The sequence below is a fragment of the Egretta garzetta genome, unplaced genomic scaffold (genome assembly GCF_000687185.1).
Source record: "Egretta garzetta isolate BGI_Z169 unplaced genomic scaffold, ASM68718v1 scaffold463, whole genome shotgun sequence".
NCBI lineage: Eukaryota > Metazoa > Chordata > Aves > Pelecaniformes > Ardeidae > Egretta > Egretta garzetta.
Genome location: NW_009259188.1, coordinates 533,026 through 551,163, shown reverse-complemented (window position 1 = coordinate 551,163; position 18,138 = coordinate 533,026). Strand labels below are relative to the sequence as shown.

Below are 18,138 nucleotides of genomic sequence, written 5' to 3'. Positions count from 1 at the left end.
ATCCATTTGAGCTGCTTCCCCACACACACACACACACATACACACACACAGAGAGATCCCTGCATGTAAAACTGATAGACTGCTCACGCTTGAGAACTTAATTTTTTGCAGGACTCAATAATCTCTTCAAGATAAACTCTATGTACCTGACCATTGTCAGCTCATGTACATCCACACCCTTCTATCACTGCCTTTTCACACACTCCAGTAGAAATAAAAAAAAAAAAACCCACCAAACACAAAACTGTGCATCCCACAACCCTCTGAGATTGGCAAGATTTGCAGAAGACTTGGCAATCATGTTTCTATGACCCATATCCACCAGCAGCAGCAAACAGCAGTAGCTGCTCAGACTTGAGTCTTCTAACTTTTCGTATTGGCTCTTGGGGGATAGGGAGGAAAGGACCAATTCCTCCTGTTCACTCAAAACTGAACGAGCTAGAGGATAAGGACACACATCCCTTGAACCTCCCGACAGCCCCAACAAGGCAGGGCAAGGCCATCTGAATAAAGCCTGCAAGGACTTGTATGCATCAGCTTCTCCTGAACACCACATAAGGCAGACCTCCTCAGTTGCTTTGCCAGGGCATTTCTAACTTCAAAATGGTTGGCAGTGAAAGCTTTAGGCATCAGACTGCCACCGTCCAAACAACAACTCCAGCAACCTCTTCTGTCAAACTACAGGTTCTCATTCTCTTCTCCAGAAAGAAGGTCCCTGGCATCTTGGTAACTTGCAACTTGAAGGAAATCCCCTGGGTTACCATTGCTTCTCTGGCCATGGAGCACTTCCACTGGCACCATCCCACCAAGCAGGCCAGGCCTCTGCCGCCCACCGCTGGCCTCCTGCCACTTGGGCGCTGAGGGGGCAGGCACCAGTGCCTCTCTGCTCCCACCATGGGAGAAAACTGCCAGCAACAGAAGCAGCCGAATACGTTCAAACTCTAGTTTGCCACCCATCCCTCTGTGAGAGGGCCATACTAAGGAGCAATAGATCGCTTAAAGTCCAGCAATTCTGCAGTCAGCTGAAATAGTACTTATAGGACCCTCTATTACTGCTTTGATCCACACCACCACTGCTGGCAAAACGGCATCTTGAAAATACAGATGTAAGACTGGCCTGATGCTTTTGCAGGGCTGCTCTTCAAAAGTTATACAAGCAATCAAACAACACTTTTTCAAAGCCTTTTTCAGAGCAGCAACAGGCTTCACAAAAAAAGTCAGTCTCCATGAGAGCTGCCTTCAAACACTCCCACCGTACAACAGAGACATCGCCTCAGAAAACACCAGGTGGGAAAGCAGAGACACGGATCTTGCACTGAACGCTATTAATTTAGCAGAAATGTGACTGCATGCTTATGCCGGCTCCACATCAAATTCACCCCAGTTCAGAACCCATGAATGCGGAGACTTGATATTAATGATAGATCAATCACAAACCAGCCTGACTTTATTGTTCTATCGCTTCTTTTGCGGGTATGGTGCACAGCCTTGTAGGAGCAGCATGAAATGCACAGTTTAAAACCTTCCCACTTCTCCATCAACAGCAGAGAACCATCAGAAAGAAAGTGAATTGCAAGTGATGCAGAGTCATGAGTTCATTCAGCAAAACGTGGAAAAATTGACCAAATAAATATTTCAAAACTCAAAGGATGGAACTGAGATGTTTACTTTCTGTTGAACTTGCTGTGCAGTACAGAGTACATGATGCTACCTAGGGGCAATGATCAGGAAAAAAGAAGTGTTACAGTTCTATGGACTTTACCAAATTACACATTTACAGGAATTTTAATAGCCAGAAGCTGATTTTTTCCCATTTTCAAATGTGTTCAATTCCAGTTCCATACTGTTTTACTGTATCTGCCAATGACAGACTGAAAGCATACTATGAGATATGAGACATGATTCTGCCCCTCTACTCTGCTGTGGTGAGACCTCACCTGGAGTACTGCCTCCAGCTCCGGAGCCCTCAGCACAAGAAGGACATGGAACTGTTGGAGCAGGTCCAGAGGAGGGCCACAAAAATGATCCGAGGGCTGGAGCACCTCCCCTATGAGGACAGGCTGAGAGCGTTGGGCTTGTTCAGCCTCGAGGAGAGAAGGCTGCGGGGAGACCTGATTACAGCCTTTCAATACCTAAAGGGGGCCTATAGGAAAGATGGGGAAAATCTTTTTAGTAGGGCCAGCTGTGACAGGACAAGGGGTAATGGTTTTAAACTAAACCAGGGTAGGTTTAGACTAGATGTAAGGAAGAAATTCTTTACAATGAGGGTGGTGAGGCACTGGAACGAGTTGCCCAGAGAGGTAGTGGAGGCCCCATCCCTGGAAGCATTCAAGGCCAGGTTGGACGGGACTCTGAGCAGCCTGATCCAGTTAGCGGTGTCCCTGCTCACTGCAGGGGGGTTGGACTAGATGACCTCTAGGGGTCCCTTCCAACCCAAAACATTCTATGATTCTATGATATAAAGACAGTCCTTTGCATATGCTTTCGTTCTGATCAAAGAGTGAAGCTTCAAAGATTAAATGATTTGGTGGGTAACTTGGTGATCCTTTATCCATTTAGATGGCCTGAATTGTAATTGTTTGCTAAAATATTTTCAGGTGAGCTACTAAAACAGGCAAGTCCTACGAAACTTGATTTTTATAATTCAGAAGCAAGATGCATATAGCTTACAGATTAAAAAATTACAGTGATGTTTTTAGTGTGCTAAAGCTGTGCTTTTTTAACAAAAAGATACTCCACATAAACCTACACTAAAGGGTTTATTACAGCTTAAAGCCCAGGACCCTCAATATTCCCTCTCCCACTTGATCTACTCTCTTTTCTCCTGCTGTTCCCCTGCCAGCAGTTTCACTCCTGGAATGTCTAAATTTCAAGTACATTTTTGTGTTTCTGGATTTTCTGATTACTGTCTTAGATTGTAAATCAGCCAATCTAGCTGTAGGATTGTACTCAGTTACGTTTGCAACCTTTTTTCTTTTAAAGAAGCATTAAGAAGCACCGCTGCATGCATCAGGCACTCCAGAAGAAAGAAAAGGAGTAAGGAAGTCAGTAAGAGGCTCCTGTTTTAAGTTCTGAGGTTTTTGTTCTTTAAAGCATAATAAAATGAAGGGAGGGGACACACATTTTCACAGGCCAAAGGTAGCAAAAAGCATCTTTACTGGCATTGCATAGACCTACATGTACATGTATGCTTTTGTATTCAGATTTACAAACGTGCAAAGGAGGAAACAGCAGGACATCAGTGAAACCGCAGGAAGTGGCCTGACGGCTAATGGTCTAATCCTGGACTGGCAAATGCTAGGAATTAAAATAGCCTTTTAATTTCCACAAATCAGCTCCCTGATGCAGCACATTCGCATATTCAACAGCAAAGTGCCCTAGGATATTTATGTAAATCCTTTAGATAGCAGAGATGAGAGAAAAAGGCGAGGGCAAGCTAACTGCCAGCTGCCAATTCACCGAACAGAGAGAAACAATTAAGATAACTGGGCTGCACTAAGCAGATTTTGCATGCAAACTAGCACGACAAGAGCTGCGGACAACCAGAGGCCAGAAGGCAGGAGGCCATGCCCTGAAGCCATCTCTCCAGCCCACCCAAAGCAGAACAGAGAAGCAGGCTGCAGGGACCTAGCAGGGGCAGGGGTTTTGCCTGAAGAGCCAGCATGACATGATGCAGCAGCCTTGAAAAGGGAAACGGCTTAATAAGGAAGATGAAGATCCTTGGAGGAAAGAAAATGGACCATTTTTGAAGCCTCCACTGTTTCAGTACTGCAGGGGACATGTGCTGAGTCTAAATAACACCACCTTACCTAAGCAGCAAGTCAGTCCTCTACAAAATGTATCATCGCTTATGTCATACATCAAGCTGGATCTAGATATCTGCAGTGTGTTGTGCCACAGGTCCTCTTCTGCTCCATGATCCTAACATGCCCCAAGTCTAAACTGTAGCAACTATTTCCCAACCAGCTGCATCTGGAACAGGCAGCATGTGCTGTGTTTGGGCAGGTACCTAATGGTGGGGCCCCATGGCCACCAAAACACATGTTTGGGTAGGTGCCCCATACTAAGTGGTGTCCAGCAACAGGACTAGGGGCAATCGGTGCAAACTGAAACATAAGAGGTTTCAGTTGAATATGCGGAAGAATTTCTTTACTTTGAGGGTGAGAGAGCACTGGAACAGGCTGCCCAGGGAGGTTGTGGAGTCTCCTTCTCTGGAGGTATTCAAAGCCCGCCTGGATGAAGTCCTGTGTAGATTGCTCTAGGAGAGCCTGCTCTAGCAGGGGGGTTGGACTAGATGATCTCCTGAGGACCCTTCCAACCCTTGCGATTCTGTGATTCTGTGATTCTGTAATCCTGACCAGGAAACCATCGCAGATCAAGGAGCCGGTGATCCATGTAACAGCCAACCCAAGCAGGCCCAGGCCAGTGCTGCCCGCCCAGCGTGGCTTCAGGCTGTGCTGCACAAACTGGTGGCCACAAGGCACCTGCAGGCAGCTCCCGCTCCTTACTGGCGATTACACTACCTGCCTGCCTTCGTATTTATCGAGAAGTGCAGCAAGAAATTATCATGTGAACCACCATTCTGTTTGACAGTAGAAATGATTAGAGTTGATTTCTTGCCAGAAAACCATATAGTAGTTTGAATGACCAAAAAGAGGGAATCTCTCCACACACAGCATCTGTGCAGCATCCGGGCTCCATTTGATGCTGCACAAATGCGGGGTACCCAACACCTGAAGGGATGTATGATTTATTTGCTATTTATATTATTGTTTTATTTTATCTTATTAAAAGAGCTATTTTATTAAGCTATTTGTTATTGGGCCTTTCTTACTGAGATCCAAAAAGAGCCCTGCACTGTCTGTCTTAGCTTGTGCCTCGGGGCAGAACGTCCTCTGCCCATCCCATCCCACCACCTGCCTGTACACCCTCCCTCACCCTCACTGCATGAAGCCTCACAAGCTCCATGAAAAGGCCAAAGGGATTTATACAAGGAAATAGAGAAATACACATAAATCTTGCGATATTTTATCTTATACATTAGCCTCTTAGCTCCTTCATAAAGACCTTACCTACTTCCTACTTGATAGTAAATCCAATTATGCCTGGTCCTCCAGCGCAGAAGCCACTGCCAGTAAGCTTTTCATGTACAGACTAAAAGCTCCTGAGTGAGCTGCTGAAACTTGAGACCAGCAGGATGCCTGCTTTCTAAGAGGATTGCATCCTCCCTGGGCACTGTTCGACAGAGTGCTTCAGACACGGCCCATTCAGTGAAAGAGAGGCTGACATTTTTGCTAAAGAACACTCATTTTATAGCACAGGCATTGATTTCTCCCTAAAGAGATAATACACCTATTATTCAATCAGTTGTGGGTTTTGGTTTTTTTAAATAATACAAAGCCATTATTTCCATTTGAGCACTTTTGTCTCTGCAGCACTGCATTTCTATTTTTTTTTTACATGTATATACACAGGTTCCAAAAGCCAAGGGTGGAGGGGAGAGGGCTGCCAGCCTGCCTCCCCAACACCAACAGGCTAAAGGTGCCCATACTGGCCTGCCTGTACCCGCTGCCCCAGAAGCAGGCTGATGCCTGGATTTCTGCCTGGTAAACACTGGGGGGGTGGGGGGGAAAGCAAAGAAAGGAAAAAACTGGCTGCCTTTCTAGGGTTCACTTAGAAGTTGACAGAAGCTGCTGTCCCTCATTCTTGACCACAGGATAAGGGGGGGCTGAAAAGTCTTTCCAGATACATCAGTGCCTCTGGTAAATCAAGGTTCCTCTGGAGACAAAAAGTATTCAGACAAATGGGCAGGGAGAGTAATCACTGTTGGAAATAACCTTCCCTACTGCGATAGCTTCACCCTTTCCTCCTGACATTCAATCCTTAATGTTTGTTCTTGCAATGCATTATCACATGTATCACACACATCTCGCATACTACCATTTATTTAAAGAAATGCCATTTATTTAAACAAAACAAGAAAGGGATGCTTCAAAGTATGTACTACGTCTACGGACATCTTAAAGAACCCTGCTCCGCTTAATGGTGGAGGAGAAATCACTTGTTTCACCTTGCTCCAAATGTCAATGTTCTGGAAATATCTATTATTTAAGTTTTGAAAGGCCATCAGACAGAGGCAACAATGCAGTGCTCTATCTCCAGTCATCAGAGAAAGGAAGAAGAGAAAGGTATTTGTGCATATGGCATTTCTTTGAAGTTGCTGTACATCTTCAAAGACACTCTACATTACAGAAGAGCTATTTTCTATCACCATGGCAAATACATGATGTGTAATTATGTGTAAAGACTCAGTCTATATGATTGCTACTTCCTTGCATCAAATCTCTGCAAATGTTTAAGGGAGTTATATCTCAATTTATATTGGAAGGTAGAGGAAAGGAAGAGAGTTACATTTTCATACAGTGAGGGAGAGGCAAATTTTTATTTAATAGCTGTACACTGCACATTAAAAATTGAACAGCTTTATAACTATGCAAGTTATAACTTGTTTATACACACAAAAGTAAGTATTTGAGATGAGTAAAATGTAGTATTTAATTAAGTTTCTTTAAAAATGCAGCATCAAGATGGTATGGGATTTTTCATGCATGACAAGATACAAACTTGATTTTAAATAAGATACTTAAGCCGTTTCCTGATACAAAAACCCCCTTATTTGATATAAGCTTTGAAACGTTCAACAGAAAAGCACAGCTAGTGGAAAGCAAGCACTGATTATAATCCAGCTGCCCATCTCTTGTGTTTTTTGTATATGATGGTTCTTAAACTATTGCTCCTGCCATCTTACTGTGGGGCACCAGAACCTGAACAGCTGGAAGCACAGTCTTCCTTGAAAGCAGTGTATACACCAGGCATACACAAAAGGACTCCTGTGCTTTTGTGTAATTTAATATCTTAAATATCTCGTACCTGTTGGGATAATCAAGTTGCATTGATTGGTTAAGAGGATTTTAGTGCAACACTGATGTCCCACCTACTCATCTCCCTACACTGTCCTCCTGCTACTTCTTGTAGGATTACTTTCACAGCCCAGAGATGCCAGTTTTGGGAATGCTTTTACAACAGTAGCATCTGGCCCCTTGGCACACTCCTCTGAACTGTGGCAGCTTGGCAGTTGCCTTAAGGTACATCAAATGGTCAGAAAGCTAATAAGATAGTTCACTATCCTGGACATCATTTTTCCGCTGTCAGCAATCTTCAGATTTGTCCTCACTTTTCCTTCAAAGCATATGGCAACTTGGTGCCTGCTTTTCTTACACATAAAGGTCAAAGCATTGTGCTAATGTTTTAGAATCCTGGTAAGAAAAGCCTCCGATTTTGCTAAGCAAATAATTTTTTGTCCTGGTTTCGGCTGGGATAGAGCTAATTTTCTTCATAGTAGCTAGCATAGTGCTGTGTTTTGGATTTAGTACCAGAAGAATGTTGATAACACACTGATGTTTTCAGCTGTTGCCAAGTAGTGCTCAGACTACTCAAGGACTTTTTGAGCTTCTCCTGCTTGCCCAGGTGCATAACAAGCTGGGAGTACAGCACAGCTAGCACAGCTAACCCAAACTGACCAAAGAGCTATTCCATACCATATAACGTCATGCTCGGGGGTGGGGTTAGTTCAGTCGGTCGGTCGCGGGGAGACTGCTCGCGGCTCGGGGACTGCTTGCGGCTCGGGATGGGCTGGGCATCGGTCGGTGGGTGCCTTGGCACACTCCTCTGAACTGTGGCAGCTTGGCAGTTGCCTTAAGGTACATCAAATGGTCAGAAAGCTAATAAGATAGTTCACTATCCTGGACATCATTTTTCCGCTGTCAGCAATCTTCAGATTTGTCCTCACTTTTCCTTCAAAGCATATGGCAACTTGGTGCCTGCTTTTCTTACACATAAAGGTCAAAGCATTGTGCTAATGTTTTAGAATCCGATTTTGCTAAGCAAATAATTTTTGAAAACATGTCTTTCATAGCTTGGATAAAAGGTAGGGAATGGAAGGAAGTGGGAAGGAAACTCATTTTCGACAGTAAATCCCTTCAGGTATCCAACTGGAACTGCAGATAAGCATTCTAAACAAGTATTCAGTATCAGCGAGGGACATTCTTCTGCTGTTGTGCATGCATTCCCCTGGGAGCAGGCTGTGCACCTTGCCTTGCAGAATCAGCAAACACTTGCAGCTGAGCTCTTTTTGAAATGTATTCTTAACAGTTTCACAGGTAGCCTCAAGACAGGCTTTTACACAGATTTGTTCTTTGATGAAAGCACTCTGACAAAATGGAAATGGCATTACTGGCAGCCAGACACATCCTTATTGATAGATACAGCTATCCAAATTCTAACCTGCCTCAAACCTGGTCAAGTAGACCCTACTGAAGTTTCCATTACACAACACAATGATCCATCCTCCTCATCATCATCATTATACACCTGACGGATGGATTTCAGAGCGAGATGCAATTTAGATCCAAGTAGGAAAGGGCACATGTCTAATGTCCTTAATTCCCTGTCCATTGTGCCAGCCATGCTTCTACTAGGAATGAGATTCCCTGTGGGAATCAGAAGGCTTATATCAATCCAAGATACTTCCTCTGTTGCCAACATCGTGTAAATAAGGAGTAAAAATAGGCTTGATTTACACACACACACACACACATCCATATATCCAATATATCATAAAAAAAAAAAAAGAAGACACCAATCCATAAGGCAATCAGTATCCTTTAAGGATAAATTTAGCATTAAGAAAAAACACATCCTATTTTACAGAATCAGTCTTATTTCTTAGGGAAAGGTAAAACTTAAACAAGAGCTGTGAAACCAAACTAATAGTCTTCTCCACAGAATCAAAGATGACTGACCATCCTTTCCATATGGCATTTTTGTTCTATACAGATCAGTAAATTCTTTGATAATGCACCTGTCATTCTTAATCAGAACTTGATCTAAAACATTCATTATGTGCCCAAGGTTGACTTGACTTGTATCTCAGAGTTCTTGAACCTTTCTCTTTGAACAAGCTAGTGGTATAAAGTAACACAGTAAATCTCTGTTCAGAAAGACAGCAATCTTATTTAGCGTTTAAATGTACTTCACAGGAAGAGATTCAAGTACTTTTTACTGCTCCTATGATTTAAAGATCTTAATTAACATCAGTTTTATTTCCCAAAGGAAAACAGCTGCTCTTGGTGACAAAGCATTTTCAGAGCACTCCACAAACTGAAAGCTGAACTGAACAGTATCACGTGCACCCATAGCAAAGCTTTCAAAAACCTTTCAGAGGGGAAAGAAAAAAAAAAAAAAAAAAAGGAAAAAGCAGCTTTAATTGGATAAGACTGAAGGGTGAGCAGGTCAGTAACTGCTCCATACAGTAGAACACAGAGCTCGCAGATACACAAATCACTACAGAGACTCCTTCACAGCCCTGGAAACACTAACGCTAGGCAGCACAAATTCTAAAGATTTTGAGCTTTTCTAGATGCAAGGCATTTTGTTTGGTTTTCACTGGAATTTAAATTGCAGAAGAAACAACTCTTAGTTCAACTTTTATATAAACGAGAACAGATTGTATCTCCTGACCCTATAGGGACTTATATCTCCCAAAGAATGCCAAAAGAACAAAGTAAAAAGAGAAGTCAGTGAAAATTACCGTGCAGCCTATATATAGCTATATTATTAAAAAGCTTAGGCAAATAATCCTTAATGGAAAACTAATGTAAGGAATATTTTTTTTAAAACAAAACAAAAAACCACAACTTACTTCTAACCAGAATTTTTAAATAGAAGTTAATTGCACAGAGTTCTAGGGCAAAGTTTCATAGTCAGAGAAACACTATCATTTAAAAAAAAAAAACAAAACAAACAAACAAAAAAAAAAACGACTGAAGTGACCAAACTTCTGTTGTTGCATCTCACTGAAATACTGAAGTGACAAGACAAATAATCGTGTAAAATATATATACTTTTTACAGACACTTACTTGAATGGTGTGAATAGAAATGACAGTGTAGTTTCCTTTTTCTGACGCATCTTAACCTGCATTAAAAAAAGCATGAAACCATTACATACAAGTTATGACTAAAAATTGTATAAAAAATTAAAGTAAAAAAAAAAAAAAAAAAAAAAAAAAAAAAAAATCACAGAAGAGTTCTAAGACTTTGGAAAAGGAATGAAATCACACTGTCAGTATATTGTCCAGGAAACTGAGTGTTACACTCCTGTATGTGTAACTCTTCTGGGTTTCTGGAAACTCAGACCTGCTCTAAAGTAGGCAAAATAAACAACTCCTCAGCCAGTGACTTTCACAGAAGGACTTCTACAGTTTGCAGGATAAAGGGAAGATACAGCTGGAAGTGCTACCAGACTTCAGTGAGAGCTTCCCCTTGACGAAACCTGTATTCTTTATGCCAGACAGTGACCAGTACATCGCAGCAACACTGCCGAAGCAATGCTGTTAGATTGATTAACCTGCACATGGATAAAAATAGAAAGTTTTGATGCTGTCAGAGCCACTTTGTCCAAGGCCCTTCAAAACATCTTTAAGGCCTCCTACAGCAGCCGACTTGAGTCTGACTGTCGGCAGAAAGCGCAGACAGGAACTTCTAAGCGTACTGCTCCCAAAACCTGACAAGCTTGAAGTAGCAACTCACACGTCTCATCCTATCCATCCAAGGCAACATCCTCTCCAGGGAGTACAAACTGTGGTCAGGTCAGCTCACACAAAAAGTAAAAACCCTCTTGGCATGTCTAAGCCAGCGCACCACTACTGCTTCAGCAGAGAAACGCAAAGGAAATTCACACACGATCCTTCCAAAACAACGCTAGAAACAAGCCAGCCAACAAGAAAATAGATAATTTAGCACTACAAAATGACAGAATAAAAATAAACTTAGATAAAGACCGTAACTACTTCTTTTTTTAAATAATCCCTGAGACACCAATCTAACTGAAAAAGACCTGAGTCACATCTTCAATTCTTAGAGCAGAGGACTTCCAACTGTGGAGGTTATACACCAGCACGCTTCAACTTCACAGCCAGCCAGCCACTTCCCCTGCTACGTGCCAGCTTTCCACCACAGATTTGGAAGTGAATCTGCTACTGAAACTGCCAACCTGGTATCCACACAAACTACATTTAGGAACATAGCATTCAAGGGACAAAAGGTGCTGATGGTGTTAATCACTTGAAGGTACTCTCAGGCTAGTTCCTTGTTCCACCATCACACAGATTTCCCGACAGGGCAACAGTTCTCTCTCTCAGCTTCCTGTCCATGGAAAAGACATTTTTTTCCCCTCAGAGCATTTATAGGTCTTGCCAAAATTGAGATTTTGGGATATGGAACTGGTTTATTCCACAACTGAAAAGCATCTAGTGAAACATAACCTTTTTTTGTTTGGACCACATATGTGTTCTCATAATATGATAACATCTGATATTAGATGAATCAAGACAGAGAAGCCAGAGATGAACACTTGCAGAGCAAAACAACAGATATGACAACATTAGTTAAAAGTGAATTAGGCCGCTAATTTCATTTCTTCAATGGACAGGTGCCTGTTACCTTTTTGATCTGTTTGTGTACTGATCCTGACTCACAGCCTTGTCTCCCAGCCCCTGGTGCAAAGGCAGTATATTTCCCTATTCAGGTATCAGAACTCAGATTCTACTCACATACTGCAAGTAGGTTTACATTAATATTGATAAACATCAAAAGAATCAAGTAAAAAGTTACTCATTCTTCTTACAAAGAATGTGCTTATTAAAATCTTTCGAACTCATTCAGATATGGCTCACAGTTAGTCAATCAACATCACCCAGTTCGCGCATTCAGTTTTAGTCCTTTGAATTACAGCATGCTATATACAGGGTATGTCCTAGTATAATTATTTTACACACAGCAACTATTATTCAAAGACATATTTTTCTTTAGCGTATGTTTAGTTACCTTAAATTGCTCGAGAATCTGAACAGCGTTGGTAAATATGCTCTCTGCTTTGAAATGAGCACTATTGTTCAGATATGCAAGAGGCAGAGTTCCCTGGAGAAGAAAAACACATATATACATAAAAAAATTTAAATGAAGAAACAGAAATTTCTCTAACTGAATGGCAGGCCAAACGAGCAGTAAGAATACTTCAAATTACTGCTGACATAACTACTGTAACTCCTTTGAAAATACTCTTCTTGCATAATTTCTCAACATTACACAGACTGCTCATAATACCCCAGCTCCTACAGAAATACAAAAAAGGCAAATAACAGAAATTTTTATTAAAAGTATATACTATATAGGAATACAACCTCAACTTTTAATTGGGAACAGCTTTTGAAATACCTAAAAGTCTTTGATCCAAAGACTCGCCTGGGCCTGACTCCCCCAGTACTTGTGATGGGAAAGCAAGCAGTTCCTGTACCACCCTACGTTGGGCAGCTTTCCTTGCATTACCAGCAGTGAGTGCAGGACAGGGGGACAGAATTTGAGGCAGAGTCTCCAGAAGAAATATTTCAAAATTATTATGCTGTAAATAGGTGTTTTAAAAACGAAACAAGCAGCATGAAAGCACACTAATGTAATGCTAATTGTCAATTAGATATTTATGAGACAACCTTTGGACTACATAATAATGCACAAAGGAAATTCAAAGGAAAAAACATCTCACAGTGAGGGCACTCACTGTTCACTTAATTAGAGGCACAAGATACCATCTGAAGAAAGTACACCAGTTTAAACAAGAAATAATTAAACATTAAATTGCAGGAACCAGCTTGTTTACAGGCTCAGCTTTCATGATCAAAATCAAGTGTTATTCAAACCATATTGCATTTTTACCATCCCTAAAAACCAAAGGAACAAAAACTTTTATGTAGCTCAAGAGTATACAGTTGCAGATTATAAGAGGATCAGCTGCCTTTCCAACTGAAAGCACTATACAATATACAAAAAGATTGAGTTTATACTCCAAACTGAAGACATACATATAAAGCTAAAACTACAAGCAGTCTCCACCACCTATAGCAGTTGTCCAAATTTATAACCTTTCCCCTCACGTGCATCAAGTCTTGACCCCAATATTTCTTTACAGATTTCTATAATATGGAGAAACGTCTGTACTTCTTACCACAGAATTCAGGGGGAAAGGCACACCGATAAGGGAAGCCATCAGCGGTGCAATATCAGCCTGTGCAAACAGAAGCATCCCCATTTTAACATAGTTCCAGCTTCTAGAGCTAATAAATTCAGTTTAATTTTAACATATCTGCATTTCCAAAAGTAAATGGTGTAATACTGTGAAGTTATGACACACAAAACTCCTTTATAATATTTTTTAGTTTCCAGTAGTCATCATGGAACGATTAGATTCAAAATCTGAGGCTCTAGTACTGATAAAGCTTCAAAAAATGCATTTAGTTTAAAAAGCAAATATAAAACCTCGCAGTATTTATTCACAGGAATTCAGTACCTTGTTCACTGCACTCAGAGGCATACCACTTTTTATGACTATACCACAGAAAGAACTAATTTCATATTTACAGTTTTAAGTAGTACACCGAATATACTGCTTTTCACAGCACTCCTTATCCCGTGTTTCCACAGTGCCAATTACTCACCCTCTCCCCTTCAGAGGGGGATTCTGCACTTTTACTCATGTCCCAGTCAGCCCTCAGGAAGGGCCCTCAATTTACACCAAGACTTCTCATAAAATGTTTCCATCACCTTTTACTTGTGATGATAAACAATGGCTCTTCCCAGGTTTATTTTTCCTTTAATATAAAACTAGGCACCAAAATTCTTGTTTTTTCCAGCATAAATCTGAAGAAAATATACTGAATATACAGGCACTGCTCCAGCCTCAGATCTACTGTGCAGAAGGGGACTCGAAACCATTATTTGTAGAGGACAATATACATGTAGTATAATAGTAAGCAGAAGTCTAGTTTGCTGTTTTTACCCATAGTCCCCCATGTACTACAGGACAAAAGCTGTGTCTTTGGGGACTCCATTACCCAGAACAAAGTGACACTTGAGACTCTTCTACATGGTCTCAAAATAACATCCCCATAACTCCTGTCAACCTTGAGAGGAAAATTAATCTCTAATTTTGTACCAGGGCTTTGCTGCAAACACCTGAGCAAGCAAGTTTCAGGTGGACACATGTATGTGTGTTATCACCATGATTTAAAAAAGCTTGGCTGACTTAGTATCAGGGGTTAAGTCATCTATCTTTTTTTTCTTCCTTTACAGTACCAATTGTCTAAATTGCTAAGTGGGTGGGCCGTAATCACAGATCCTGTTGAAAAAACACCACAGTTTAACAGGATACCAAGAATTGGTTTTGATTCAATAATGACAGTAACTTCTGGAAAAAAAGTGACAAAACAAAGACACTGAAATACATAGTTCTGAAAAAACTACACTGAACATACACATGGATAACTTAAAGGTAGCAAAAAGCATACAGCAGATGCTCACTAACTTGGGAAACATGGTCATCAGACTATGCTTTCTTTCTGTTTAGCTTGGCACTTTCACAGGAGACACCGAGGAGGTGTAAGCTCAGCTCTCAAAGAGTTTTGAAGTAGAAAGTGCAGGGAAAGCATCACAAATTACTTCTAAAAGTTTGCAAAAGCAAATAGCCTGAAAATGTGTTAGATGCTATTCAAGTTACTTTCAGATAATGCATTGAGTTTTCAAGGAGTACCTGGCATATTGTACCACCCTCTTTCTACAATGACATGTGACCACATAACTAAAAATAGTGTGATAAGGCATCTTCAGGAACAGAAGTTGTACACAGCTGCCATGTGTTAACAAGCAATATAAACTTTTTCATATTATGTCTGGTATGGGTGCGGTTCTCATAACTCTTTTAACATTTAAGTAACACATTCCAGGGAAATGCTACGTCAGTGTGATCATTCATTCAAATTTCATCAACCAGTTTTAATCACACAAAAGTCATTTGTGAGCTATTAAATTAGGTATATTTGATACCTGATTGACATCCAGCCTCTTCAAATTCTCCAGTTTCCATTCTGCAAGAAATAACAGGGCACATGAATGGCTAACCTACACAGATTTGAAAGGGATAACTGAAAGCTGACATTTAATGCCATATTGCTGATTTCTGTAAAGTGTGGTTACTAAAGAAAATTATAATTTGGCTGTAGGATGTGAGCTCAAGAGGCATTACAGACAGAACTCAACAGGCAGAAACAATAAAATGCTTTCATTTCAGTTCACATTTCCTTTTATCCATCAGGATAAATTGCTGCCTGCAATTGTGACCCAGAACAACTGAAGAAAGTCCAAGGTTCTTATTTTTTTCAGTACAGTATAGAAAATGATGTATCACGTCCTGTGCCAACTAAAAGATCCAAACTCAGGTTTAGGAGAAGAGCTGTTTAAATCTCTTCAACAGTTTTTAAAAAAGGTTAACCCAAGGTCCCCAATATACTGGTACAGAGTGGTACAAACATACTTCATGTCTGCTATAAGCAATACCGGCCAAGAGCAAGCTCAAGGGAAAAGTTCAATGATTTAGCAATCAGAACAACTACAATAACAGCAGAGACAAAGCCAAATGTACAAGCCCCTAAAGCTGTGGTGCATCATACAAAAAGCTGGTTGGAAACGATATTTTCCTGCTCTCCATTAGCCTCTAAGGAAATAAAGAGATTTTTGGGGGGGGGGGTGTTTAAGACTTTTTTTTTCCTAATGTTTAAATTTGCTGCCCCACTACCCACAGCAATAATACAAGCAGGAAAAAGAAAAAGAACCAGCAAAAAACCCCCAAAACACCCGAAAGAGATGACATGCAGCCTTTTTTTTATTTAAGCTTAAAAAAAAAAAATCAGATACACAGGAAAACACAACAGGGGCTGAAACAGCTTAGTTGATTAGTATTGAAAATACTGTTAGTGGCCTACATAGAGCAGATCTCAGGTGCAACAGTAAAGACATTGGGGGCACTTACTCTCAATTTGGGAACCAAACTTACTGTTAGCAACAGGGGCACAGCCACCTTCCCCAGTACACACAGAAGGCTGAACGGGCCAGTCGCCACCCTGCTAACGCCGCTTGCCGAAATGACACCGCAGAAGAAGCAGCACAGACAGAAGCAGGATTCCACCTAGCACCTCAGACCATTGACAGTGTAGCCACGTTGCCCAAAATTATCCTTTGGGTTTGCGTGACGTAGAAGTTTAAATACACCAGAAACAGGCTTCATGAAAAACACTGCTCAAAGGTCTGGCTCAACCTCTGTTAATTTTCTCCAAACAGGCATTCAAATCCTATACCATACCACCCTTTTTCCACCTTTTGATACTCCCTGTCTGTGCCAGACCCAAACCTGTCTCAGCTGAAAACACCCCGAGACAGGTATCACCCACATTTGCAGTACTGCATGTACCAAACTTATTTTCAGCAACGAGTTCATACCACTGCTAGCTGCAGGAGTCTGAGTACAGGTCCACTGTTACTCGGTCCCCAGAGTTCCCTGAAGAGCAGCCATGTACCTTAACAGCAGCGAGATATACAGTTACAGCGAGTTCCCATGGCAACGCAGGGGAAGTATTATCAGCATTAATCATGAATTGTGTTAAACTCACACCAAAATGAACGAGTTTGCTTCCTTTCACTTCCCAGAAAAGGAAATGCGTTTATTTTTCTAGAGGTATAGCCTCTCTATGCATTGTTTGTTTTCCTTTAAATAAAATTCTCCAATGAAAAATGCAGGAAAACTCTACACACACAGCGTGCTTAAGGTAGGAAGAAACTGTAGCTCTGCTAGAGAAACATCTAGCTTCATCAAAAGCTTTTACATCTCTGCTTCCCCTACGGCAAAGAGTTGAAGACATCTGCCTTGGACTAGGAGCAGAAAGACACTCAGCCCAGGGGCTCCCGAGGACTGGGACACACCTGCAGACCAGCCAGTCCAGGCTGTGCTCCTGGGAGTGAGATGCCTTGGGTGGAAGTGCTGCCCACACTGGTTTACGATTCCAGCTCACTGTCTAGGTTTCCTGTACGGTGCTCAGCACAGTTTTCCACCTGCTTGACAGGGGTATTTTTCATTATCCTACTCTGCTTTTACTGCATCCCACTGGGCAGTCACATGCAAACAGTCCAGGGGAAACAGCAGGGAAGTGCCATTTCAAGAAGTTGAGGCTACATGAACCAGAAGAAAATCCTCACATAAAACCTCACAGAAGCAAAAACAGCAATGGGGTACACTGAGCTCCCTCAGCCACAGCAAACCAGGCTGAGCCTCCTCCAAAACAGGGATGTGTAGGGACGAAAACAACCACCCCACGTCCTGCTGCTGCAGAAGGCTGTGCCTTCACTTACAAGCTTCTCCGGACTTGCACCCCAAGGCCACCCGGCGGGGACTGCACTGAGGAGCTGGAGAGCAGCTCTGTATTCGCTTTCTTTCTAAAGAAGGGTCAAGCCAATGGCCAGATGGGTAACACTACAGGTTGCCCACAGGATGCAGGGCTGCCACCACAAATCTTTCCAAGGTGATTGCACGTCCAGGCCTGAGGGAAGGCAGAGCACAGGTGAAGGGACTGATGAGGAGAAGGCTGTCATCCCAGAGCAGACACTGCGCCCTTCCGGCCATCCAAGGAGCACATCGATCTTTCCATGACAAATTGGATAGACTAAGTCCTGCCTGTTGGTACTGCCTTTGGGGGTATCGACCCTCATTGGCAGTGATGAGCAGAGAGACAATTCATAGAGCTGCCGACAGCCTGTCTGCACTGAACAAAACGCAGTACGTTTGCCAGCATTAGAAATATTCTGCTGTTTCCATGAACTCTTAAACTCTTGTGTCAATAGACACAAGAACTTGAACATCGGTGCACACAACTGCAAATATCAGTTGGACACCCGCATACATCAGTGACACAGCAGTTCCTCTCCTGCACAGTCTCAGCTGCATTCGTATGGAGCACGAAAGGCAAATTCAAAGAACTTTCCAAGCAACCTCTTTTAAGCATCTTTTCTTTCATATGTCAGCTTTGTGAAAATATCTGGGATTGTAATTTAATGGCGTAGCTGAACTGTATCGTCCTGAAAAAGTGTTGAGTTCCAGTTTAACAATTTTTTCTTTACTTTTAAGCTACATAGCCTGCTAGAA

At 41.8% G+C, this 18,138-nt stretch overlaps 1 protein-coding gene across 8 annotated transcripts in view; it reads right to left on the bottom strand.

Moving 5' to 3' along the window:
- The window catches only part of PIGN (phosphatidylinositol glycan anchor biosynthesis class N), a 98,097-nt gene that overhangs the window by 55,218 nt on the left and 24,741 nt on the right, over positions 1–18,138 (bottom strand). For all 8 annotated transcript variants that reach the window (XR_004841604.1, XR_004841605.1, XM_009635714.2 and 5 more), the window contains exons 8-11: positions 14,994–15,034; positions 13,120–13,179; positions 11,946–12,038; positions 9,980–10,035 (exon numbers count right to left, since the gene is read on the bottom strand). Coding sequence is in view for 6 of the 8 variants with exons in the window: in XM_009635714.2 (XP_009634009.1) it covers positions 9,980–10,035; positions 11,946–12,038; positions 13,120–13,179; positions 14,994–15,034 (250 nt within the window). In the remaining 2 variants the exon portion in view is untranslated. The remainder of the gene's footprint in view (positions 1–9,979; positions 10,036–11,945; positions 12,039–13,119; positions 13,180–14,993; positions 15,035–18,138) is intronic.